The sequence below is a fragment of the Populus nigra genome, chromosome 16 (assembly GCF_951802175.1).
Source record: "Populus nigra chromosome 16, ddPopNigr1.1, whole genome shotgun sequence".
NCBI classification, from domain to species: Eukaryota; Viridiplantae; Streptophyta; class Magnoliopsida; order Malpighiales; family Salicaceae; genus Populus; species Populus nigra.
In genome coordinates this window covers 2,040,052-2,068,010 of record NC_084867.1, presented here as the reverse complement: position 1 = coordinate 2,068,010, position 27,959 = coordinate 2,040,052, and the positions used below count along the sequence as shown (strand labels likewise).

Genomic DNA, 27,959 nt, shown 5'->3' with positions numbered 1-27,959 from the left:
GTATGGGAAGACAAGATTGCTAAATTCGAACCAAAGGTACGGGAAATGCAATAATTTCTGCTAGGTTATGCCTTTGCAAATGAAATGGGCAGGTTATTGAATTGCTGCCATATTATATACAATTTGTTTTGTAGGAGAAAAAATTATTGAATCTTTTTATATTATTTTTTTAATTTTATTTTTTAATAATAGATTAAATAAAAATTAAACTTCATAATTTGTTTCAATTTATTTTATATTAGGGTATCTAAGTCTCATGACTCAGGTCACAGGTTTAACAAGTTAACTCATGTTTTCTCAGATTTTTTTTTGTTTTTTTAATTGATTTATTTTTTAATTTCATCATTCAACATTGAGTTTATAAAAAATTAAGTTTCATAATTTATTTTAATTTATTTTTTACAGGGTTATTATGATCTTATGACCTAACATGCAGATTTACAGGTTAATCCTGGTTGATCCAAATCGATCCAATATATTTTTGTCTCACTATTTATAAAAAAATCTCATATTTAATATTTATTTTGAGTTAAATTATATTTTAATTTTTACTAATTGTTTAATTTATTTTTAAATCTATCAAGTAAAACAGATTATATTAAATTAATCTTCATATATTTTTACTTTTTTATTTAAAAAACATTAATAACTTCTAAATAATTTTTTTATATTATAAATTTAATCCGATACGCCGTTTACTAGCTAGATGGTAACTGTATACGAAACTGCATCCATATTTTAGGGAGAAATTTAAATTAATTCTTTTGTCTCATACGAAAGAGTTGAAAAAGGTAACACTAAGCTCATCATTCTCTCTCTGGTGGTTTGAAAATAAACTATTACGGGCTTGTTTTTTAAATCTAAAGCATCATTGACCAAGAACATTCCTCAATAATTTTGAGGAATGTTTGTTTTTATATTTTAAAAATATTTTTAAAAAGATTTAATTTTTTTATATTTTATATTAATTTTTTTATGTTTTAAAATTATTTTGATATGCTGATGTCAAAAATAAATTTTTTAAAATAAAAAATACATTATTTTAATGCATTTCTAAACAAAAAATATTTTAAAAAGAAATTGCTATTACACTCTCAAATACCATCTAAATAATTCAAAATGCATGACAATATAATTTGAATTTATATCCTTTCTTGCAGCAGTAAAATTAGATTTTTATGAAATTCTAATTTTTTTAATTTTAAATTATTTTAATTTGTTTATGACAAAAATAAATTTCAAATAATAAAAAATATTTTAATGTTTTTTAAAACAAAAAGAACTTTAAAAAGATACCGTTATCACTATACCAAACCGTTTCCATTTTAAATTTAACAATTAATTTTGAATTTAATTATTTTTATTAGACAAAAAAAACAAAAAAATATTTTTTTTATTATATACTAAATTATATATGAACATTTTAATGATTAAGATTAGAGGGTCCCAATCCAGTAAGCTCTCCCTTGTATGATAACTTTATTTTCTTCATAGTTACTGAAGGAATTTGGCAACTAGTTACACAAAAACAATGATTTGAGATAAACTTCAGATTGAAAATCTTTATTTGCTTGGGATAAAGATATTGAAAATCTTGTTTTCGGATACAGCAGTGGCAGATTCGTCATAATTTGGAGGAAGTTCTGCTCCCCAGTAACTCTTGGACTCTCTGTTACCCATGGCTATTTCACATGCAGATGAAAATTAGAACGATTAACAAAACAATTATGATCATTAAATAAACTCAAAATTAATCAGAGACCAGAAACCATTTCAAGCACTAAACTTCAAAACTATCAACTTGACGTTCTTAACCAGAGAAAGCAATAGTTGTTATGAAATAACTTGTGTTTGAATAAAGGAATTATATCAGTTCCTGATCATTGCTTCATGCTTCAGTACAGGTAATGAAGGGAGGAGTCAACAAAATAATGTCTAGCAGCAAAAAAATGAAAGAGCTCATCACAAAAAGAAGTCGAAATTGTCTATCTTCTTGTCCTTGCTGAAAACAATATCACAGATTGAATTCTGGTTTGCCATACTTCTGTTTTCTGTAACCTGTTTATGACACTAAACTTTTCTTGGCAGGCATATATCTCAAATGTTAATGATTTTGAATGATTTTCTGAACGTGAATTTTAATGTTGGCCTTGATACTCTCGAAAGAATAAAGTTTGAAGCTACTTTTGGATTTTAAATGCGCTTCATGGCATGTCCCATATGTTCATGCTAGGACTCTGCAACAGGATCAGTCGAAGAAAAAATTAATTCATTAAGAGGAACTCTCCAAGTTCGGAGACTCATTGAAAGTTTCAGCTTGTCTCTAGAGATGAGCACGCTCATCATCATATTCATGGAAAATAACTTAAAGCGTATCAGGAAATTTTCACTTGGTTTCTAGTCTGATATTCGATTCACCTATATCACAAGCAGATGATGGTGAGGAGAGAGTGTTAGGATATTGTCATTTTGTGGCCATACCTTATCACCAAGCAAATGGAAGCACCATTAGTGCCACAATTGGTGGCATGTTTTAAGGCTTTCTTGTCCCATCAAAGTTGACAAATGTGCCGGAAAAACTTACCATTTGATGCCTATAAAAGAGGCATAATTGTTTGAAAGCAATGTGTGAGAGAGAGTGTAGAGAGTGAAGTGAAGAGAAGAAGAGAGAAAGAGAGGTTGCTGCCCCTACTGCCATATGCAGCAGAGTGTGTGAGCTGGAAGTTGAGATAGAGTGGATGTGATCCTCCTCCTCCATGTATTTATTGTATCCTTTCTCTATCTCTAATAAAATGGACCTTTCCCGTAGATGTAGACGATTTGCCGAACCACGTTAAATATTGTGTCAGTGTGCTTAGCCTCTAATGAGCAAACATTAGTACATTAGTGGTCCGAATTCCCAACAATTGGTATTAGAGCTTATGGTTTAAAGTGGTGTTTGATTTTTGCTCAAAAATGAAAGTTGTCAAAATTATGTTTTGACCATACCACTGTGTAGAGGAGGAAGAGATGAAGCCACTGGTGAAAACCACGTCGAAATCGGACTTCGAAAACGGCCGCACGCGCCGTCACGGCCGGCGGGGTGGCTGGCCATGCGCACAGACGCGCGCCATGAGTCACACGCGTCTTCTTCGCCCGGATGGGCTAACCCGACCCCAATACCAAACGACCCGACCCACGTGCCAGACCCAGATAATGATGACGCCATCATGATGTAATTATGACGTCAGCATGCACAGTCGACATGCCATGTCAGCGTCCAGTCAGCTGACACGTCAGCATAGTGGGACATACCTGCCATGTCATCAGCCACGAGCTGTGTTGGAGTCGAGCCGAACCGCGAGCCGAGGGATAAGATTTTGTGCAGCAGAGTCTACGCGCAACCGAATCTGAGATTGAATCTGGGCCACTCATCAGGCCAGAATTATTTTGATCAAATTTTAGCCGTCTGAAATGTGATTTGGATGATTTGCCCAATTATATATGCTGAATTGATTAGTGAGGGAATGATACTTGCCTTGAGTGAAGGCAAAATTGGAACACTCTAGACACTCGATCAAGTGGACAATTAGAGGTGTAGAATGAAAACTAATTAAGACCAATCTTGATGAATCTAAGCACTGATAGTCTCGCCAGATGTTGAGAAATCATGTATTAAACTAGTATATTCCAGATCACTTGTAAAAGAAAGCTGCAACAAAGCTAGCAAATGGTTGTATATACAGAAAGACAGTACGATGGATAGATATGGCCTAAGAAGTTCTGTCTAGGAGATTGGGTTTTAAGCGGGACCAGTGTGACCCCTCCAATCTTTCTTAGGAACTTGCTTAGTGGAAGGATTATCCATACGTTACTATTTTCATATATATAGCAGTTTGTAATGAAGCGGTTAAAGACTAGCAAGATGACGGCACAAGGGAACAATTGGGTTCTGTATGTTCAAGGATTTGATGAAGTGGTGATTTCTCCAAAGAAGTTAGATTTGGTGACTGTGATTTCTCGAGGGGAGAATTGATGAAGACCCTGATAATATAAGAGAAATACAGCAAGGAGATAAAGATTGTCACCCTATTTTGACTTGGACAAGTGTTGCGACAGGATGAGTTGTTGTCAAACATAAGCAAGGGATAAGGAGAATCTGGAGAACAAAAATTGCACGAGAGCACACGGAGATTGTGCAAGAGTACCTGTAGGATCCAATAAGGTGCTGTAATGAGACAACAAGTGCAAGGAGAAGAAGTGTTCCCATATCAAGCTCAGAGCAGAGACTGTTAGAAGAAAATCTCTTGTGCTCTTGATGAAGACAACAGACGAAGACCTTTCCAATGCATGCAAGGATGGAAAGAGAGCTGTTGTAGAGGCACCTAATTGAGGGGGTGCAAACGCCTATGATAAAAGGCGACCACCTATGATGAAAGACGACCACCTATGATGAAAGACGAAGACACCAAAGAGAGTTGGTGTAGGTGGAGTTGTCAAACAGAAAGGCATAGAAGCTCCAAACATAGAAATCAAGGTGGAGGATTGTAAGGAGTATACCGCAACTTTCTCTTTCTATGTAATCTGTGGCAGTAATCTCTCCCATAATCGACATGGTGGTAGAGAATTGTTTATAGCCACTTTGAAGCATCTCAACTGATGGAGGATGCGACCACCTATGAAAGGTGAAGACACCTTAGATGGAAAGTGTGTAAGGGTTATAAGAGGAGCCCCAGTTTAGACTGCCTCATGACAACAGGCGAACACATTTTAGAGAAGGTGTGAGGGCCATAAAAGGAACCTAAGTTCAGAACGCCCCAGAGCCAATGTGATGGCTAGATATGAGGGGACAAGTGTATAGCCAATAAAATGGCTATGATGAGCATGAAGACAAATACAAGATTGACTTTCATGAATATTGCCCCCATGGTTAAAAGTGGAGAGCTACCTGGACTCTTAGAACTAAGAGCGAGAGACTCACGGAGAAGTAAGGCGTGGTTCCTAGGGTGGAATAGAGGGCAGACGCAACTTCTTGATGAGTAGACTCTTGAAAGAGTGGTGAGCTTGTGATCACATTGAAATACTCAATGACTATCGCACTTGGGAATATTTTGTTTGAGGGGGTGTTGCAAGCCTTGGTGTAAGGCTTGAAAAATCATTTCGGACCGAGCATGGTTGATACGCTCGAAAGGGAATGTTGTGTTGAAGACGCTCTCAGAATGGAAGTTTGGAAAAGATGCAGAATACAAGCTTGTGCTGAAGAAGCAATAGGACAATTGCCCATATAATGACAAAGGAGGTGATTGTTAGGATATTGTCATTTTATGGCAATACCCCACCACCAAGCAAGTGGAAGCACAATTAGTGCCACAATTGGTGGCATGTTTTAAGGCTTTCTTGTCCCATCAAAGTTGACAAGTGTGCTGGAAAAGCTTACCATTTGATGCCTATAAAAGAGGTATAATTGTTTAAGAGTAATGTGAGAGATAGAGTGTAGAGAGTGAAGTGAAGAGAAGAAGAGAGAAAGATGGGTTGCTGCCCTACTGCCATATGCAGCAGAGTGTGTGAGCTGAGAGTTGAGATAGAGTGGATATGATCCTTCTCCTCCATGTATTTATTGTATCATTTCTCTATCTCTAATAAAATAGACCTCTCCCGTGGATGTAGGCGATTTGCCGAACCACGTTAAATATTGTGTCAGTGTGCTTAGCCTCTATGGGCAAATATCAATACATCACCGGTCCGAATTCCCAACAGAGAGACCACAGTGGCGGTTCCTCCCCTGCTCTTCAAATAGTATATTGCAGTAAAAGTTCGGTAAAAGAATGCGTAATGAAGGGCCAATCGACCATAAAATTCTATCTAATGATAAACATTCTATCCTCCGACCACAGAAGGTCCTCCCCTGAATTTCTTTTTAGTAGACAAAAACAGCAGCCCAAATTAAAATATAAAATTATCATTATTCAACCCATTACTGATGAGGCATGCTTGCTGATATGGATAATTATAAAGCCATGTTTCTCCACTCTGAACAAGCTAGCTTCAACTTCTATCTCCGAACCATGACTTCTCTCCTCATAGACATCGCTTGCAGCAAATTCAGAAAATTTCTAGTTGAGTTCCTGGAACTTCAGGAAGCTGCAGCCACATATTGCTTGGGAAAAAGCTCATCCAAATTATTCAGATTAAGTGTACACTATCATTTGGTACTGCCAAAAACAAAACCAGCCAGCCTAACCTTGAATTTTATAGAATTTTATTCTAAAGTTACACCTATGAATTTTTGGGCAGATTTCCAGATGCTGAACCTCCAAATAAATGCTTAAACCATCCATCATTGCAAACTACTCTACAAAGAAACGATATAACAAAACATCAATAATAAGAATATCCATGACCAAATACCTCCTAGGATAATAAAAGGACATAACTACCAGTAGCTCAATATCCAGAATAGAAAATGAAAAATCCAAAGTACAAGACTTATAAGGAGAGGTTCTACTGGTTATAAGTTGGTAGTCTGACCTTTATCTGATTCTGTAGTGGAAGTCGGCGCAGGGAAAATCACAAATTGGTATTACAGAATCATCAGCTAACCTATGTCCTAGAAAACTATCCGCAGGCAAGACAAAATGAAAGAATCAGGCAACAAGGTATTCTTATGACTACGTAGCTATAAGTATCAACTTAAAAGAAGTGATCATATAACCATCTAGGTGGTAGTCCAGTGGTAAGAGCCTGGGATCAAGAGGTTTGCTCCCTCTGTGGTCTCAGGTTCGAACCTTGTGATTGCTCATATGATGGCCACTGGAGGCTTACATGGTCGTTAATTTCAGGGCCCGTGGGATTAATCGAGGTGCGCGCAAGCTGGCCCGGACACCTACGTTAAACTAAAAAAAAAAGAAAAAAAAGTGATCATATATATCTAACATGTTTAAAAGCAGATGTTCTATATTGGCAATCTCATGGACTCCATGCAACGCAGAAGAACAACAGCATAAAAGAATTCTTTGGAAGATAATTCCAAGGCTTTACCATTAACAAAATTATCCTATATGGAATAAAATTTTTGTCTTTTGGTTTGAGGCTTATGTGGGCATAACCACTTGAGCTTAGCGTTGAAACCAACCAAGAATGCCAGTTACTGAGGAAAACTACCCTACACCTTAACTTGTAGCAACAAGTCTCCTAAAGCAACAAATTCAAATCCAAGGTTCTACAAATTTTTAATCTTGAGATTCTATGATGGATTTCATATTTATTCTCACATTTCAACACAAAAAACCAGCAGTTTTACAAATAGTTAGCCAAGAGAGTCCCTGGAACCTTATTTTAATCTTGAATTAGCAGACAACAATGAAGTTTCTGCAATATAGAAACACTAACAACACAAACTCCCAAGAAACAAGACACAATGGCACACGGTTCATTCAAATTTCAATGGCACACCAAACACCAAATCTTAAATAGAGCATGTTGCCATCCTTCTAAGACAGGAGTCTCTGATATATAGGCTGCAGTCTTGCCTTCTGCACAGCTATTTTCACGTAGATCCAGTCCCATGCTTCGTCCAAAAACCGGAAATAGGCATGTCTCCAAGAACGCTTTAGCAGTAAAGCACCTGAAACTCCCCAAAAGAACACACCGAAACCGATTCCCAAAGCAGTATAAAACCATCTCCTGAATTCATCAACAACTGTTTCATTGCCTTGGTTGTCATCATTAGCTAGTGGTCTTGGAGTCGCCTCATCTCCAGGACAAATGTGTGACCGACAGCCCACACAAGGCAAGATTACCGGCAAATGCTGAAGCATTAAAGGTTTGCAGCTGAGTGCCTGATGGAATTTTCCCAGACAAGTTATTGGAGGAGAGGTTCAAGTAACTCAAAAAACTTAGAGAAGCGGTGCTGGATGGAATCACTCCTGACAACTGATTTCCTGACAAATCAAGAGATTCTAACTGTTTCAGCTGCCCAATCTTGAGAGGGATACCTCCGGTCAAATTGTTTCCTGACAAGTTCAGTGCAACCAATTGTAAGAGACTTGTTATCTCTTCTGGAATTTCTCCGGTTAGTTTGTTTCCTGCAAAATCAATAATCCTGAAAAGTCCCAGACTCCGTACGTATTCATACTGTCTTCCTTTCCACTCAACCCATGCTTTGTTAACATGTTGGCCTGGTTGTCCCAAACCAAGTTTACCAGAATTAATATCAGTTAACTCCCCTTTCTGAATCATAGCAGTATAATTGTTGAGGCATTTTGGAATGATTCTAGAGATGTTGTTCAGAGAGAGGTTCAATATCTTAATATGTCTTAGCCGACAAAAATGAGATGGTATGCTTCCATGGAACTCATTAGACTATAGGAAGAGGAATTTCAGAAACAAAAGGCTTTCTCCCATCCAAGCTGGTATTTTGCCATGCAATTTATTTATACTTAGGTCTAAAAACATCAAATCAGTGCATTTTTTTAAAGACAAAAGTAGTCGTCCAGAGAAGCTATTATTACGTAAATTCAATGTTCGAAGCATCAATAGTGATCCCAAGGACCTAGGAATTCTACCAGAAAAATTGTTGTGGGCCAAGTCCAGAAATGCTAATCCATCGAAAGGGATTAAGCAATTAGGAAGATTTCCTGACAATAGGTTCTCTGAAAGGTCAAGAGAGATCAGTTCAGAACCTGCAATCTTACATATAGCAGAAGTTGGCCCTGAAAACATATTGTTAGAGAGATCTAAGGCAATTGTTTGTAAAGGAAAAGCTGGTAACGGGCCCTCAAACTGGTTGGAACTCAAATCTACCCCAACAATTTCAGCATATTTTGATGACAAATCAGGCAACATACCTCGCATGTTGTTGTGGGAAAAGTTTAAGAGGGTCAAGCTGGAATTAGACAGATCCCAAAACCAATTGGGGATTGTATCAGAAATTCCAGTACCAGAGATATCTAGCACCTATAAATTATTTTGATTTCGCAGCCATTGTGGGAAATGAGGGTCCAAATTGCAAGATGAAAGATAAAGGCAATTCAATAGAAAAAGGGGAGCCCAGTCGCACGTAAATTTCAAAACCAGAGAGTTATGAGATAAATCCAATTCCTGTAATTTGGATAGATTTGAGAAATGAGCTTCAGACATCACACCTTGCAGAGAATTCCTCCCAACATTCAATTTCTCGAGCTGAGATAAGCTTCCAATACTTTCAGAAACATTCCCATCTAATCGATTGTTATATATAAGGAACTCTCTCAATGATGAAAGCATCGTAACATCTGGCAGTGATCCAGTGAGTTGGTTGTCACTCAAGTTCAAGGAAACAAGTTCAGAACGTTGTCTCAATCTCTTTGGTAAAGATCCATTCAATTTGTTATGAGAGAGGTCCAATTCAGTAACGGAAGAGAATCTTGCAAAATCAGGCAAAGAACCATGAAGTTGGTTATCACGTAATTGCAAACTCTTCAGCGAGTTCTCTACGCATCCATGCATATTTCGAATAGACCTGGGAAGGGGTCCACTGAGGTTGTTGGAGGACAAATCTAGCTCACGTAAGCTGCACATTCCTCCAAAGGATCTTGGAATTCCTCCTTCAAGTTGATTATCGGCAAGATGAAGATTCGTGAGAGAAGTCATTTTCCCGAAAGCATCTGGAATAGAACCTTGTAACTGGTTGGCCGATAGGTCAAGATCAACAAGGCTATCACTGGAGTTGGACAACCAGGGGACTATTGATGAAGAAAGATGGTTGAATGAAAGATCAAGGATAGCAAGATATCTTGAAGAATTGACGAAAGAAAGAGCTGGAGGAACGATGCTTAAAAGGCTACAATCACTTAACTGCAAGTCTTTTAGGCGAGGGAGCTTGTTAACGACTTGCATCCAATCATTGGCTTGGGTAAGGTGATTTCCAGTCAGGTGAAGATGCTCCAAAAAAGAAAGACGAGAAAGCCAATCAAGGCTTTCAAAACTAACAACAAAATTATAGCTGAGATCAAGAGATTGCAGGCTAGAGAGGTTCCCAAGCTGATATGACAGCCTTCCGATTAAACCATTGTTGGAGAGACTCAGGTATCTTAATTTCCTGAGGGAGCCAACAAAACTTGGGAAAGGATTCCCATAGAAACTATTATCACTAAGGTCTAAATAATTCAAATGCTGCAACTCAAGTAATGAATCGGTAATGTTACCTCCCACAGCCAAACCATGAAGATCAAGCATGGTGATGCGACCAATTCTGTTGTTGCAACCAACTCCTGCCCATTTACAGCAATCACTCTTCTCTCCTTCGTCACTTCCCCAAGAAGAAAGAAGACCAGAGTGTTGAATACTAAACTCAATCTAGAAGGTCAAGGAAGGCAACCACCGGCCAGCCAGCCACCAGCTATGACCGACCAGCCGCCAGCCACCAGCCGCAGCCACCAGCCGCCTTCACACCACCGTCCACAGCCGCCTTCACATTTGAAGGTTGAATTTTCTTGTTTTGAATTCGTGTATAAATAGCAAGCTGAGCTTATGCTATTATGTGTGGGAGAGTAGAGAGAATAGAGAGAAACACTAGAGAGAAAGAGAGGGTGTGTATTGTTAAGCTTGTTGTATTTATCTTTGCTCCTGTAAGCTTGTGTTCTTGAAATAAAACTTTGTGTTTTATCCCCTCTGAGTGTTTCAAAGCCACCACCAGTGGTTCCTCCCACCAACAATTGGTATCAGAGCCCCGTTCGTCAGAAAACAGAAGTATTTTCTGGGATAGCCAAATTTTCAAAGTTGTCAAAAACAAGTTTTGATCATTCCACCTTGTAGAGCTCATCCATACGAACTCACTGCCGCAAAAATCAGCTCAATCGGACACCGGGGTGATCCACACGCGCCTCCTGAAGTTCCGGTAACTGTAGCCCAGTCGCACCCACGCGCGCCAGAGGAAGAAGACGAGTGACGTCCACGCGCGCCATATTTGAGCCGGTTAAGCCGCGCCGTGCCAAGCCGAGCCAAGCCTCAAGCCAAGCCTCCAGCCGAGCCGAAGAATATTCCCGAGAATATTCCCTTTGCAAGCCGAGCCGCTATTAGCCGGAGCCGAGCCGATAGAATATTCCACAGAATATTCCCGGTTCAACCCAGCGAACCGCCCGACGCCCAGAATTGGTTTTTGGACCGGTTCACCCATTTTCGGACCCGATTTCTACAAAGTCAGACCGGTTCCCTACTATTTCGACCATTCCGGATCGATCTACAGTGTCCGTTTTGCCAAATTCAACTCCCATAAGGAGATATAGTCATTAAAAGAGCAAAATGACTACAGAAAGTACACAAACACTCATCCCGAAGCTGACCAAAGACAACTATGATAGTTGGTGCATCAGATTAAAGGCATTTCTTGGTTCACAAGAGTGTTTGGAGATTGTACACTATGGTTATGATGAACCAGAGTCCAAAGAAGAAGAAGAAGCTTTACAAGAGGCACAGAAGCAAGCCCTGAAAATCAACAGAAAGAAGGACAACAAAGCAAAGACCATCATCTACCAAGGTCTTGATGAAGATACATTCGAGATCATAGCTTCCGCTGAAACATCAAAAGACATATGGGAGGCTCTCCAACAAAAGTACAAAGGTGCTGACAGAATCAAGAAGATTCGTCTTCAATCTTTGCGAGTTGAATTTGAGTTATTGCAAATGAAGTCTTCGGAATCTATTTCTGATTATCACACAAGGATTATGGTGATAGTCAATCAGATGAGGAGAAATGGAGAAGCCATCGTCGATTCTCGAATTACTGAGAAAATTTTGAGATCCCTAGATCCAAAATTTGATTTTGTTGTTGTCGCTATTGAAGAGTCCAAGGAAGTGGACAAGTTGACAGTTGATGAGCTTATGAGTTCTTTGCAAGCTCATGAGCAGAAGATTGTAAAGCGAAATGGAGATAAGGCCATCGAGCATGCCTTACAAGCAAAGCTGTCTCTCAAGGACAGATATGAGCAAGGGGAGACTTCAACAAATGGATATACCACTCAAGCAGGAAGTCAACAATCCAGAGGAGGATTCCAAAGATTCCAAGGAAGAGGTTCTTGGAATACAAGCTTCAGAGGAAGAGGTGGCAGAAATACCACCAGAGAAGGCCAAAGACAACAAGCATCCACTCCTAGAGGAAGAGGAGGCGGTTACAATAACCGTGATAAGAGAAATATCCAGTGTTATAGGTGCAATCAATTTGGGCACTATAGCACTGAATGTCAAAGGAAAGCTCCGTTGGAGATACATGAGCAAGCCAACTATGCAGAGAAGGATGACAGAGAAGAAGCTGCATTTCTTGTCCAACAAGAACTTGGCGAGAAACAGGAAAATATATGGTATCTAGATACTGGAGCCAGCAATCACATGTGCGGCTACCGAGAGTTATTTAGTGATCTAGATGAGACCAAGCAAGGTCTAGTTACTTTTGGAGATACCACAAAGGTTCCATTCAAAGGTAAAGGCAGCATCCCAATCAAGATGAAGAACGGCGATTCCAGCCACATCGCCAATGTCTATTATGTCCCAGCCATAAAGCAGAACCTGATCAGCTTAGGTCAACTTTTGGAGAGAGGATATACTTTTTACTCGAAGAATTGTCATCTGACAATTAGAGACAACAATGGGAGATTAATGGCCTATGTGAAAATGTCCAAGAATAGGATGTTTCCTTTGAACATCCAGTATGATGCAGCAAGGTGTTTGAGTGCCATCACCAACAGTGAAGAATGGCTTTGGCACCTGAGGCTTGGACATCTGAATTTCACGAGCTTGAAGATGCTAGCAAGCAAGAAGATGGTCAAAGGTATGCCTCACATTGATCATCCAGATGAAGTCTGTGAGAATTGTGTCCTCAGCAAACATCACAGATCCAGTTTTTCCAACGAAGTCAACTGGAGAGCAAAGAGGCCACTGGAGTTAGTGCACACAGATGTGTGTGGCCCAATAACGCCTATGTCGACTGGATAAAATAGGTACTTCCTCACTTTTATTGATGATTTTAGTAGAAAGACGTGAATATACTTTCTGAAGAGGAAGTCAGAAGTATTCAATTGTTTTAAAGATTTTAAAGCAATTGTGGAGAAGCAAAGTGGCTACATGATCAGAACCGTGAGATCTGATCAAGGTGGAGAATATACAGCAAATGACTTTGAAGCCTATTGTACACAACAAGGCATCAGACATCAGACAACACCTGCTTATACACCACAGCTGAATGGTGTAGCTGAAAGGAAGAATCGCACGATTCTTGACATAGCAAGAAGTCTGCTCAAAGCAAAGAAGTTGCCCAAGCAATACTGGGCTGAAGCTGTATCATGTGCAGTGTATCTACTGAATCGATGCCCAACCAGAAGTTTGCAAGGAGTCATTCCAGAAGAAGCATGGAGTGGTCACAAACCAAGTGTTACTCATCTACGAGTCTTTGGTTGTGTGGCATATGCAAAGATCCCAGATGCAAGAAGGAGAAAGCTTGATGATAAAAGCGAGAAATGCATCTTTGTTAGATATGGTGAAAGAAGGATGGGATACAAGCTGTATAATCCCATCACGAAGAAGGTGATTATGAGTAGAGATGTTATCTTTGAAGAAGATAAATCTTGGGAATGGAATGATGATAAAGAAGCAGGCAAATGGATCAACATTGATTTGATCCTTGAAGGTGAAGAAGTACCGACAGTACTTATCGAAGAACTGATTGTGCCAGCAGCTGAACCACAAAGTCCGGTACACAGATTCCTTGTATTCAACAGGAGGAACACACCAGGAGCATCATCATCAACACCAGCAGCAACATCCTCATCGTCAGAAGGACCAAGAAGGATGAGAAATCTTGACGAGTTGTACGATGCCACGCAAGTCATCGAAGATACAACTCTATTTTGTTTCTTTGCAGATAATGACCCACTTAGCTTCAACAAAGCTATCACAGAAGAGAAGATAGAAGCAATGGATGAAGAAATGCATGTCATTGAAAAGAATGATACCTGGAAGCTGACTTATCCACCAGAAAGCAAGAAAGCAATAGGTGTCAAAGGGGTCTATAAGATAAAGAATAATGCAAAAGAAAAGGTGCAAAAAGACAAAGCCATTGAAGAGGGAAACATTTATCAGAATGAAGTTCATGCTTGGCATGACATCCCTCGATTGAGTTTAAAGGGGAGATTTGTTGAATACTAAACTCAATCTAGAAGGTCAAGGAAGGCAACCACCGGCCAGCCAGCCACCAGCTATGACCGACCAGCCACCAGCCGCAGCCACCAGCCGCCTTCACACCACCGTCCACAGCCGCCTTCACACTTGAAGGTTGAATTTTCTTGTTTTGAATTCGTGTATAAATAGCAAGCTGAGCTTATGCTATTATGTGTGGGAGAGTAGAGAGAATAGAGAGAAACACTAGAGAGAAAGAGAGGGTGTGTATTGTTAAGCTTGTTGTATTTATCTTTGCTCCTGTAAGCTTGTGTTCTTGAAATAAAACTTTGTGTTTTATCCCCTCTGAGTGTTTCAAAGCCACCACCAGTGGTTCCTCCCACCAACACAGAGGGATACTCAAGTTCTTGTTTAAAACTGAGGAGTGCTTGTCTTTCCCTTTCTATGCACCTGAATTCTGCCCTTTCCGCTGCTGAAATGAATCTAGGACCTGGTTTCACGTACAAGAGTAGCACAATAATAAGGATATAAAGAACCTGAACACTGGACAATCTATGCATTATCAGCATGGTTACAACGAAGATGGAATGGTTATGGCAGCAACAAGAGCAATGAGAATTTTCAGTCAAGGTCCACTGTAATGGAAATTCATGAGGTCCTCATAAATTATGAATCCGCGTTAAGGTTTCTAATCCGAAAGAACTAACAAATTTCATTCAATTCTTTTGAAAACAACCCTTCTTGTTTCATCCGTGTGGTATGAATTCTTGACTCCGCCCCCTTCTATTACGGAGCTGATGCAATTTTTCCTTCGTAGACGCAACAAGTCCACTACTTGTAGACCCCATGATCTAAAGGTTTAAGTTTGAAGATTAGCATGCCTATCCTGTTCATTTTCCTTACTAAAAAAAAAGGTGTTTTAAGTTTGGCCTTAAAAACACTCTGGTCTATCAGTCGAGGATGGTGAATGAACAGAAGACTCTTCCGTGCTGCTGCTTCTTCTTCTTCTTCTTCTTCTTTTTAATTTTTTTTTATGGGTTCGGTGTCACAAGGTTTTCTAAATTTGACTGTTAAAATTCCCAGAACAAAAATGCCATTTTTGCTTCAAACATATTAACGTTAATTTATATAAAAAAATTGTTTTAACAGTGAAAGCCCAGCTTTTATTTTTCAAAATGATTTTTTTTTCTCATTCTGGATCATTATCTATGCTTAGATTAAATTGATTAATTTATGAAAATTTTCTTTCATTTGTATTTTTTCAGATTCAAATCCGAGATTAATTAAAAAAAATTATCATGTAAACCAACACTAATTCTTCATAAAAAAAAACTTCAAAAATAATGTTAATAATAATTTATAGTGTCAATTTGGAAAAACCACCCCAACATGATCAAAACAGTATATCATCATATAGCAGAGGCCCAAAGTCCAAGAAATTAAAAAAAGAAAAATTATATAATTTAGAGTATGTGCAAGGTAGAAGTTTACCAATTGAAAGACATACCTTTTCTTTCTTCAAAACATTGATGTTATGTGTGTACAAAACATTACCAATCGAAAAACATACCTTTTCTTTAGAAGACAACGAAGTTGAGATTTCAATTAATCAAATGCAAAAGAAAGAAAAAAATTGAAAAAAAAGAAAAAATAAATGATTTGAGCCAACTTAAATAAACATGCCAACAAAATTATAAAATTTAATTCTAAAATAACTCAATGTTGAAGAATAAAATATAAAAAATATTATTTTAAAAAAAAGATCTTAAAAAATTTAAGTCAACTTAGGTTAACATATGATCTAAATGAAGAGACTGAGATAAACGAATAAAAAAATTAACAAAAACAAAACTTAATATAAAAAAAACTCTAACCTTGAAGGGATGAAATTGAAAAATAAAATCAACTATCAACCACTCTATTGTTGAAGAATAAAATTGAAAAAAAATATCAGTCTAAAAAATTTGTTAAAGTAAATTCAATAAAGAACGACAAATAAAAAAATGAGATAACCCGAGTTATTTTTAAAATTAGCAAGAAAATTTATAGAAAGTAAATAAATAAAATAATTAAGCCTAATCTCCAATTGAATAAATAATGAAGAATAAAATTTAAAAAACATGAGCTTACAAAAAGAGAAAAAAACTAAGTAAACTCAGGGCAACCTCCTAAACCATTATTAATCTTTAAAATTTACAACCCGTAAAATCTTAGACCTGGACTCAATCAAAAAGTTCGACTATCAATTAATTTTAATGTTGGAGGATGAAGTAGAAAAAAATAAATTTAAAATTTTTTCTAAAGTTTTAAAAAATAGCAATTAAAAGAATGAGAATCAATTTGTGACCAGTGAAATCCTAGACCTAGGCCTATTCAAAAAACTTAATTTCCAGTCAATTTAATATTAAATAAAAAAATAAAAAAAATCAATTAAATTTTTGTTTCAAAGTAGAAAAAAAGCAATTGAAAAAATAAAACAAAATCTAATAAGAAATAAAAAACTAAAAGAGGATGAAATTGTAAAAAATAATAATAATATTTTAAAATCCATCTCAAATAAAATAAACTTAACCTGAGACAACAACAGATAAATTAAACAAAAAAAACTTAGCCTGAGTCAATGTAGATTAAACCATAAAATTTATAACTCGACATATAAGATTAGAATAATTCTATGAAAGGATAAAATTAAAATTAATTATAAAAAAAATATAAAAAAAACCATAGATCAACACGGATTAATCTTTAAAACCTTTAATTTAGATCCTAAAGTCAAAACTATCCTATTAAAAGCAAACCTGAAAAAATAAAATTCTCAATCAATAAAATTTTAATAAATAAAATATTAAGGGATGAAATAAAAAATAAATTTTTAGTTAAAAATATCTAAAACAAAACAAATAAAAATTAAAAGAATAAATATCAAATAAAAATAAAATGAAATAAAATGTTGATATATATAGTTGAAAAGCAAATTTAATTAAAAAAATAAAAAACAAAACTGAAAAATAAAAAAATAATGAAATTAATTTTTTTAATTCAATGAATTATTTAAAATAAAATAAATTATAATAATAAAATTTAAAATAAAAATAAATTAAAAAATTAAAAAATTTACTTTGAAACTTCACTTGGACATACACGAAAGTTAAAGAAAAAATAGAAAAGAAAAAAAAAATCATCAGAAGCACGTTGATCATACGTACCACTGACGCTTTGAAGACTCAAAAGCCACCGTGAAAACTGACATCTGGCCACGAAAAAATGATGCTCACTTATGGCGTCCGAAAAACATGGATGTAACCACACTCATCCACGTAAATAAAATACATCATCAATTTTTTTTAATATTAAATAACATTTTATCTCTATTAAAATATCAAATTATTATATCAATTTTTTTTAATATTAAACATTTTATCTAACTCATAATTATAAAAAAAACATAATGAAAAAATTAAAAAATCTGAGTAAACTTAAGATAATTTGAATTTAAAAGCAATATACTGATGTACTACCTCATTACCTTTACTGCTAAGTGCTAAGGGTTTTTTTCTTTTCTTTTCTTTTTGGGAAGAGTAAAATAGTAATTCTATTGTTTCTACCCACCGTGCAAAACGTCCATTTGTTTAAGCAGTTGTGGCTGCGTTTTAAGTAAACCGCAGATTTAAGCCGTTTGGTAAAGTAAAAAACAGAATTTACTGTTCATGGGCCCCATTGATTACTGCATCTGCAACGCAGGGGGAGAAGAAGCAGCTCCAAGCTGCTTTTTACAGCACAGTAACCAGAGGCGCACAACTTTCTTCTTCCAGTAACCAGAGGCGCGCAACTTCTTCTTCTTCTGCACTTCCATGTCTCCACTGTTCACGTGAACAGTGGAGAAATGAAAGTGCAGAAGAAGAAGAAGAAGGAGAATGAGGGGCTGGGAAAAACAGGGAAATAGTAGCTAGCTTTGTCACTCAACTCCAGCATGCAGACACGGAGGAACAAAACAGAGGAATAGCTTGAGAGGAGAAGGAGCAGAATAGAGGAATAGCTAGAAAAGTGCTCGACTTTCATCTTCATTCCCTCCTGCTTTACTTTTATCAACATTACACTGTTCAAGTGAATTTTAATTCACTTGAACAGTGTAGCAACACGCGTGAATTTAGTACACGCGTGTTGCTTTGCCCAGCCGGGTCACTGGCTTGGGCCAGTAACCGGGCCGGGCCGGGCCGGTTAAATATAGCCCATTCCATATGGGTCGGACCGGGTCCGATCCAAACCTAAATTCATTGACTCGGGTCCGTCCCAAACCTAAATGCATTGAACCGGGTGAATTAATTCATGGGTTACTGTTCTATTTATATGAACCGTGTTCATTGAACCGCTCCGACCCAAAAAAAATTAATTTTTTTAAAATTATGTTTTACTCAAAAAATTAATGTTTAATATTATTTAATAACACTATATAAATTGGATGGAGGTTGCATGATGATTTAGTATTTTTGGAATTTGATCGCAATTCCAATTTTGTTTCTGATGATATTTTACTTGATTTTGTTACACGCTCAAAAAACCATGAAAATTATAGTCCTTATCGGATGAATTTCATACGTAATAAAATTATAGATAAGTTAATAGAACAATTAAAAATATTTGATATAAAATATGATTTATTTAATGATGTAATAGTGGTAGTTAAATCTATAATATATATATATATATATATATATATATATATATATATTATTTTATAACCTCAATTTGAAAAATATTTTTTTAACCAAATACATTAAATTACTTTTTATTCAACCTTAATTTTAACCACAGTTTTAACCAAACATATATTTTTTCAAATCAATTTCAATTAAAAATACCTTTTATAAAATAATTTTTTTCAAACCACAACATTTACCACATTACAAAACACATTATAAGTCTTAGAGCTATAAATTCTAGGTGTCAATCACAGGAAATTTGTCTGAAAATATAGCTATTTGCTAGCTGCCATCAGTACTCTACATAAAGCATAAAGAGAGAAAAAAAAAGACACTCATTTCGTTTTTGGAGGAAGGAAATAGAGGTGTAGAGAGAAAGAAAGGGTTTCTTGTGGTGGATTTTCTGGGAGTCTCTTAGCTTTCTTGAGGGTTTTGAGTTTAAGAAATAAAAGGAGGAGACATTTTTATTGTTGGTAACTAAAAAAATTCAAAACTTTCTACTTTTATGTTATTTGTTTTATAATCTCTCTCTCATTGCTCATATTTGTTTAACTGGTACTTGTAGCTTTCTGTGTGCTAGTCTTTGTTTGGTTGCCAAGAAACCGCGAGAAAACATTTTTGTTGAGTGTTTCTAAAATGGGGTTAAAAGGTTTTTCTTTTTGTTGATTTTTTTTCCGGGTTTTCTCTCAAAAACCATTAATCTTTTGAGTTTTGATGGTGTTTTATTGTAGAAAACAGAGGAGGTTATTTTGGTTGTTTGTCCTCTAATTTGAGGGTCTGTGTGTTTGCGTGGAAAGAAACTAAAAAGTGAAAACTTAACATAAACCTTTCAAGACTATTTGTTGGGAAACCGAACGACCGTTTTTGGAAAATGGGTTTTGATGCTTACGAAATCTGATTACCCCTGGCTTTATTTTTATCAGTATATTTTGTTGTTTCTTTTGTTACCCTCTTAATTTTTCCTGCTTTTTTTTCACAAAAAAAAAATCTCTCTTTTTGTATGTTTTTTTGGGACGAATGGTAAAAAAGTAAAGTCAGATTCTGTTTGAATGATGAGAAAATGCGAGAAAAAAGGCCATTCAATTCTTGAGAATCCTACAAAGTGTTGGGGATTGGAGTTATTTTTTCAAAAAAATAAAATAAAAAACAGCAATATTAGTATAACATGTAAAACAAGGAATACAGTGAGTTTTTTTGTAAAAGGTTTCTTGGCTACCAAACAGAGGATATTGAAATTTTATTGTAAGCTATAAACACTTCTGCTTTGATGCTTATTTGCTTCTTATTAAAAAAAAAAAGCATTTAATTAGGAATTATGATATGCATGTTGTACTAGCTAGAGGCCTTTTATGTTTGTTTCCCAAGAACACACTAAAATTAATCCCAGGGCTGTAGTCATGAATTAAGAAAGGATGTGGTTTTTTCTGACAAATTTGCTTATACTCAGGGTTCATTGACTAAGTGGCATTGAGATACCTGTTCTTACGTTTAATGTGTTGCTAGCTAACACTTGTAGTGTTTTACATTAACTCCTACTGATTTTCATCCACTTTTTATGCTTGATAGATGAGATCTAAGGTAAGCAAAGAGGATTTGTGATTAACTTGGGCTCTTTTTTCTTGGGATGCTATTTTTGATGGATTAGCTAGTATCATGTCATTTTGCTTTCCTGTTTCTATCTTACCTTATTTTTGCCTCTAACGTGTATATATTCTCATCTTACTTGTTTCCATCTTCACTGAATTTTATTTTGGGAGAAATATCTTAACTTTAATTTTATAATAAGGGTTCCTACAAAACAAGAAACATAAGTTTTTAAGGAGTGACAATCATTGAGATACTAGCTAGATATATGTATGTAAGAAGCTTCACGCTTTAATCTTGCACGTGCCTTCTTGAACATGTAATGAATTGTTTGGCAAGATGCGCCAGGAAACATAAACTACTGTGCCTTACTGTTTGTTTGTTTAATTAAGAGCTCGCGAAATGTTTCATGCCATCCTCCTAATTAGCAACATTTGTATTTTTAGTTATTAATTTTCTTTCTTTCTCTTTTTGTTGGTATTTAGATGTTTGTGTTGCTTTGTATGAGTTAAAATGGTGGTGGTAGCTGCCTAGCTGGGTAGCGGGGATGCCCATTTCCCATTAACTATTGTGTTGATAGATCATTATTTGTGCAATGACTCTTTATTTACGTGAAAAAAGAGAGAAACATGTTCAATCATATTACTCCTGTATGTCTTGTTGACATTCAAGATTCAATGACTGCATTCATTTTTTTCTGTGATTTAGGATATGGCAGATTTTGGGTGCTTGGACACAGACATTCCCTTTGATGTGCTCTCCCGCTTGCAAACGAAATATTTGCTGGGATTGAAGTGTGTCTCTAAAGGATGGAAGGACCTTATATCTGATCGCTCTTTCATCCAGGCTCAGTCACAAAAGAAAGAGCCACTGTCAGGATTCTTCTTCCAGCAGAGGCATCGGTACTGTCCTGATGACATAAAAACTATTACCTATTTTCCTGTTGAAAGGAATAGATCGCAGCAGGATGTCTTCGCTTTCCTCCCTCAGGATGTCTTGGTGTTGGCATCGTGCAACGGGCTTGTTTGTTGTCGAAGTTGCTACCCTTTTGAAGATCCAGCTATCTATGTCTGCAACCCCTTGAACAGTGAATGGTGGAAACTGGATTGGAAGGAACCTGGCAAAGAAAGCTTCATTGCTCTGGCGTTCAATCCCTTCCAGGATATCTCTGTCAATTTGACAAATTTCAAGGTTGTTCGACCGAGGCAATTTGAGACTGAGCAGGAGGAAGCATACTTCTCATTTGAAATATATTCCTCAAGGACAAGGAATTGGAAGCTATCAAAAGAGGTTTGCTGGTGTGACAACAGTTTATCCAAGAATGAAGGCATTTTTAGTGGAGGGATCTTACACTGGCTCACTGATGGTGACCAAATCCTGACTTTTAATGTAGAGAATGAACTAGCTTTGCTGATTTCAACGCCACTCCCAGCTGGAGAGTTTAACAGCAGGCCTCACGCTTGCATTGGAGAATCTGAAGGTCAACTGTCTTATGTACTGATCTCTGAAGAAGGACTTCATGTATGGGTTCTTGAGGACTACTTTGATTCTACTTGGTCTCTCAAGTACTCGAAAACTCTTGCGCAGATAGAAAAGGAACACTCGGGCATCTTGGTCAATTTATACAACAGAGTGATGCTCTGGCAGAGAATTGATGATCGCCCATGGATGGATCCCTTGGCCTTCAAAGATGGGGTCTTGGTAGTAAGGATATCTAATACCATCTACTTATATCATGTTGACACCAGCAAGTTGGAGGAAGTTGGCGAGACTTCAAAGTTTGGTGCCATGTCCTGGGTTTCCCCCATAGTGCTTCCCTATACCATGAGCCTGGTTCCTTTAGGTCGTCAATTGGGGTCACCTTAATTTTCATCCTCTGCTGACTGTGAGCTTATATAGCTTAGGAAAGTAGTGCCTGACAGGATTCTCAAATTAGTAGAGACCAGTTTTGAATCTGAGCTCTTTTGGATCTTCACACTGTTAAAAGGAATCCTCTTTTGTCCATGATGACTTGACTTTTGAATTACTATATAGTTTCAGCTTTACTAGTTGTCATTTGTTGATATTTTTAATAATCTTTTGTAATTCTTGTAGGTTAATTCTAATCGGTATTCCTCTGTTGATTTTCATGCTCCCCTGCCATGGAAATCCGGAGCCATTCCACAAAATTCCGTTCAGTTCTCAACGCTGAACTCTGGGGTGGTGTTGTAGGTTTAAACATGGCTCGGGGACGAGGGATACAGAAGCGCATTGCAGTGGAACTGGACTCCGAGCTTGCTGTTGATCTCATTCCCTGCACTGCAATAACCACTGGTCCTGTTTGCGGTTGAATATTATTTTTCCTTTTATTTTTATGTTTTAAAAGTTCTTTTAAATTTTATTTATTTATTTTAAATTAATATTTTTTGTGTTATTTAATCATTCTAATATATTAATTTAAAAAAAATAAATAAATATTATTTTAATATATTTTTAAATAAAAAATATTTTAAAAAACAATTAAACAGGTAAACCTCCTCCTAAGCCGTCCCCGGCAGCAGCCGGTGCAGCCGAGGCAAGTAAAATAACGTGCTGACTGGTTAGCTAACCGAGCTCATCCCTTTAAGTTGATTTCAAATAAAGCTTTATGTTCGGGTAGCGATATCCTAATTAATACTCAAAGTCTAACCAGCTCGGGTTACGATATCCGAAATATGTAGCTACAAGATAATGAAAAGAATTGATCATAATTTTGGATGGGAAGGATAATACTAAAAACCAATCCATGAATATTAATGGTCAACCATAACTTTAACATGGAATTCTACGTAGATACGTCATCGTTTTCATTTCTCCGTAAACACCAATAAATTCACCCAAAAAATCTCTTTCTAAAAAATACACCAAAAAAAATCAAAAATCAGAAAAATCCCATTTTAATTCTTCAATAAAAAAAGGCGTCATGTCTTCCATCACCGGCGGCGTCCCGCAACTCTACTTCTGCTACCAGTGCAACCGAACGGTAACAATAACTCCACCAACCACCGCTCTCTCATGCCCTAACTGTCACGAAGGTTTCCTCGAAGAACTCGATTCTCCAAACCCTAGCCCTAACCCTTTCGATGCTGCTCTCGGCCCCGCCCTCTTACTCGACGATTTTGCCTCCATTTTCGGAGGCATGAACCCCACTCCTCGATCATCGACCACCTCAACAACAACAACAAACTCCTCGTCTGCGTCGCCGCTATTTCAAGATCCCGACGGTTTCAATCCCTTTGTGTTCCTGCAAAATTACCTGCAAACCATGAGGGCCGGCGGAGCGAATATTCAGTTTGTGATTGAAAATAATCCTGGTATGGGCGGAATGGACCCCACCGGATTTCGTGTTCCGGCGAATCTCGGAGATTACTTTATCGGACCAGGGTTAGAACAACTAATTCAACAGCTTGCGGAGAATGATCCTAATAGGTATGGAACACCGCCGGCCGCCAAATCTGCGGTTGAAAATCTTCCTGATGTCAAGGTAACAGAGGAATTAATGCAATCGGATTCTTCACAGTGTGCAGTTTGCAAGGATAGTTTTGAGCTAGGGGAGGTAGCTAAACAAATTCCTTGTAAGCATATCTATCATAAGGATTGTATCATGCCCTGGCTTGAATTGCATAATTCGTGTCCGGTTTGTAGATATGAGTTGCCTACCGATGATCAGGATTATGAGCAGAGGAAAGGGAATGGGAGTAATGGGGTTAATCAAAATGTGGGTGGTGGAATTAATAGTGGTGGGTCAATTAGTGATGGTGATAATAGCGATGGTAATGCTCAGACACCGAGAGAGAGGAGGTTTAGGATTCCATTTCCATGGCCGTTTAGTAGTGGTAGTGGTAGTGGTAGGTCAGCTGGGTCGTCGGCAGAGGCCAGCAATAGCCGGAGTGGGAACAACAATGATGGGGATTCAAGAGGGAATACCAACTTTGGATCTGATACTAGAGAAGAGGATCTTGATTGATTATTGCTGCTGGGTACTGTTTCTTGTAAACATACAACTTTTTTTACTTAATTTAGTTTCTTATTGTTTTTGTTTCTCCTTTTGTTTTCATTAAGTAATAAGTGGCTGTTTTTGTTAATGCTTGTCAATAATAGTTTGGTCTTATTGATGGTACGATTTATTTTTTTAATTGAATATCTGTGATCTAGATGGTTGTGCAACGAATTGACGACACAACTGTGAGTTATGACTTTTCTGTGTTCTTCTGATTGTGAAGCAATTGTGATTGACAGAGTATCTCTAGAGCCACATTATTTTGTTTGGTGAAGATAGAATTCTTTTGCCTATATGGTTATGGGGTTCTTACATAGAAAATAGGATTTTGAAGTTTGATGTTTGCATACAGTGCATTTAAAATTGCCTTGGTGTTCTGCCATGGTTGCTGTATGGATCTTGTTATTTTGTTTTTATGTCCATCCTTTGCATTCTCGTTTACATTTGCTCACAAAATGTCAAGATGAAAGTAGGATTGATGAGATTTACAGATGCTTGGCGTTAAAATGTGGCATGACAAACATGAGCACAACAATCAATTGCATGCTTCTGACTCTGGTTTCTTGGGAGCTCTCAATTGCAAGCAGGATTACCGTGTTTGCCTATGAACAGAACACATGAAAGGTACTGGGGTGCACATTCAGAGTACATGTCTTTGTTGCTTAGCCCTCCAAACTATAATAGGAATATGATGCTTATGCTACAGATTTTGGATTAGTTGAAGAGTCTGGTGTCGTCGCAGTGGGTTTGACTTGGAGATTTAAGAGCTTGATTTTGTACTTTCAGTTATGTCTTTTTTATATATATAAAGATTGGGTATTCATTTGAATGTCTAGAATATCTATATTTCTTGCTACTCTCTCATGTTGAGAAGACCATGGTAGACCAACAACCTGATGAGGAAGTGTGAGAAATTCACAAGTGATTTTTACATCAATGAAGCAGTACTCAAGCACAAACTCCTTGAAACAATTAGGATTTGATTTCTTGTATCTGGGATGGTTAATAATATAGGATATCTCAATTAGCTAGTGCTGTAGGTCATATTCTGGGGCCTCTTAGCAGTAACAAGTTAGATTGGATAAAAAAAAAAGTCCTGCTCTTCAAATTTCTGTGCGCACACATGTGCATGTGATTAGTGAATGTGGATTAGTTTTGATGCTGTTGTATCTGAATTGTGGTTTTTTTCTACGAGGATAATATTTTATTATTAATTGCACATCCTATAAGACATTCATCTAGATTGGCCCCTTTCAACCTTTTTCACGTTGTCTATTACTTCCTGCCACATTTAGTTTTTGTGTCCTTTTGAATCAATGAACGAAGCATCACGTGATAACAATATCTTCAAAGTAGGCTGTATTATTTTGGTGTTTTTGTGCGTCAAGTTAAATGGATAATAGATTCATTGGTTTAGATACATCAGCTATAGTTCTCTTGCCAAAATCATTGCTTGTATACCCTTGTTTTCTTGTAATGAATCCAAGCCACTCTATCGTGTCCTAGCTAAATGAGGCATTTCCTTAGGTTCATTGTTTTGAAGGTTCAGTAGCAAAATAAGAAAGGAGAAGGGATGTTGGTGTCTTTTTGGATATCTTGTTCGGTGATTTTTTTTGTGCTCGGAGCTGCATACAAGCTTTATCCATGAAATTTTATTTATGCACACGCAGTCACGCATGTTGTCATACCTGTTTCATGACTAAGCATGTGATGCAGTGAATCTCAGCACGCATAGTTATTTATTCTCATCTCTTCCTGCAGGATGATATCTGGAGGGTTGTTGAACGTAGAAAGAACTTATGCACATTCTCTTCTCCTTTTCTTGCTTCATGCATGCTCTGTAAATGCTGGTTTTTAAATTGTTGTCACAATTGTTGCTAGCTTCACCTTCTTAGGAAAAATTCATGCTCAAATTCGCTTGGTTCTGTAAGTTCTTCTTTGTTTGAGCATCATTTTAGACCCCCAAAATACCTCTTTCTGTAGCCTTTTGTGTGGGTTTTGTTTTTTTTGTTTTTGGTTCGTGTTAAGCTCCCAAAAACTATTGTAATGTGTTTTTAAGCATTAGAAGTGCATGTTAATCCTTTTTGGTAGTCGAGTGAACATATCAGACAGGTTCAGCAGTGGATGAACTCAATTCTAATGTCAATAATAGGCTTAATAGCAGGTGTAGTGATTGCTAGCAAGTATAATTTGTTTTAGGCGGTATGCTCTTATAGTGTACCAGCTCCAGGCCGGAGTTAGATATAGTTCCATTGAGTTGAAAGTGTTGCATCAATTTGTCTAATTTTGGCAAGTTCTATGGATGTTTTAGGATCACACTTTGGGCGCCAGGGTTTCCTTTTTGGCTCTTATCCCCTTTAATGGAGGTATAGAAATTGAAAGAGCCCCGCTTCTTCTCGTTCTTTTCTCCTTTTCGTCTCCTTTTCTCTTTCCTTCTTTGAAAGGGATGTTACAGTTACTTACATGGCATCACCATACCTTCCTTCGTATGCCAGAAAAATCTGAGAACTCCATCGTTTTAGAAAAAGCTTAGAAATCATCTGGTTCAACTTCAGTTCATACGTTTAAAATTTTGGTTCTAGGTAATTGAGATTCCAGGAATGTATCTTATAACATGTTTGGTGTTGCGGTAGTTAATATATTAAAATAATTTGAGTTTTTATTTTTGAAAATTTATTTTTATAATTATCCCATCAAAACAACTCGAAAAAATAATTGTTTTCCTCAAATGAATTTGACCACAAAGCCAAATTACTGAATTAGCTCTTAATAGAAAAGCAAGTTTTAATTCAATCTCATCCCTAAAAGGACAGCTGGTTCCTGTAGAATTTAGAACTAAAAAAGTTCATTAGTAAGAGGTGGCATGCTCTTAGCTGTAATTTTGGTTTTTGTCACGTCAATCACCATCTTAATTATTTTTAGGTTAAAATCTTCGATTGGAGCCTGAATTGCACTTCTTTCCAAAGAACTCGATGCATCAGCAATTAATTGTGGTAATTAACCTTTTTGTTCCTAAGAATAACAGCAATCAGTAATTAGTATAGATATCAGATATAGTTTGAAAATTGACCTAAATTATTAGATTATAGATTAATTCAAATTAATTATTTTTATTAAAATAAATCTATTTAATTTATTTAAAAAAATAATCCAATTAAATTTTACTAGATCAATTCATTGAAGTTAACTAGGTTTTATAATTTAATTTAAAACCTGATTTAAATTCGGTTTTGAATCATAAATTTCTCAGTTAACTTTATCAAAATAACCTTAGCAACTATGATAATTAACTTTAATCCCACGAGAGGTTGATTATTTTTGCTTAACCTTCTCACATTAAAAAAAATATTAAAAAAAAAAGACCTACGACGCAGTCTGTGTGTATATATAAATATAATCTCTCAAAAAAAAGAAGGGAAAAAACAAAGGTGGGCCCTTTAAAAGGTCCACATGATGAATTGAAATTCGGATAGAAGGACATAAGCTGGCTGCATCTTCTTGTCGGTGGCTCTGTAAACTAAAACCGCGTGCGT

At 36.6% G+C, this 27,959-nt stretch overlaps 3 protein-coding genes across 5 annotated transcripts; 2 read left to right on the top strand and 1 right to left on the bottom strand.

The window, feature by feature from the left end:
• Positions 1 to 7,469: 7,469 nt before the first annotated feature.
• LOC133676004 (receptor-like protein EIX1) lies at positions 7,470 to 11,134 on the bottom strand. Its single transcript, XM_062097579.1, has 5 exons — positions 10,955 to 11,134; positions 9,052 to 10,314; positions 8,661 to 8,934; positions 7,779 to 8,063; positions 7,470 to 7,603 (listed from the first exon to the last, which is right to left on the bottom strand). Exons 1-5 carry the CDS (start codon positions 11,132 to 11,134, stop codon positions 7,470 to 7,472), a joined length of 2,136 nt encoding a protein of 711 aa, XP_061953563.1.
• A 9,985-nt stretch (positions 11,135 to 21,119) lies between these two features.
• Positions 21,120 to 22,274, top strand: LOC133675503 (putative F-box protein At1g20795). Its single transcript, XM_062096905.1, has one exon. It carries the CDS (start codon positions 21,120 to 21,122, stop codon positions 22,272 to 22,274), a length of 1,155 nt encoding a protein of 384 aa, XP_061952889.1.
• A 949-nt stretch (positions 22,275 to 23,223) lies between these two features.
• On the top strand, positions 23,224 to 26,516 carry LOC133675021 (E3 ubiquitin-protein ligase RING1-like). Of its 3 annotated transcripts, none has more exons than XR_009835322.1 (3): positions 23,224 to 24,406; positions 24,918 to 25,050; positions 26,188 to 26,516. XR_009835322.1 is itself a non-coding variant. In XM_062096287.1 (2 exons), the coding sequence occupies exon 1, from the start codon at positions 23,350 to 23,352 to the stop codon at positions 24,391 to 24,393; it is 1,044 nt and encodes a 347-aa protein (XP_061952271.1). In that variant the 5' UTR covers positions 23,224 to 23,349; the 3' UTR covers positions 24,394 to 24,406; positions 26,188 to 26,516. The 3 variants fall into 3 exon arrangements, 1 of the variants encoding a protein (XP_061952271.1); XR_009835323.1 differs by lacking the exon at positions 26,188 to 26,516 and adding an exon at positions 25,133 to 25,363; XM_062096287.1 differs by lacking the exon at positions 24,918 to 25,050.
• Positions 26,517 to 27,959: the final 1,443 nt, after the last annotated feature.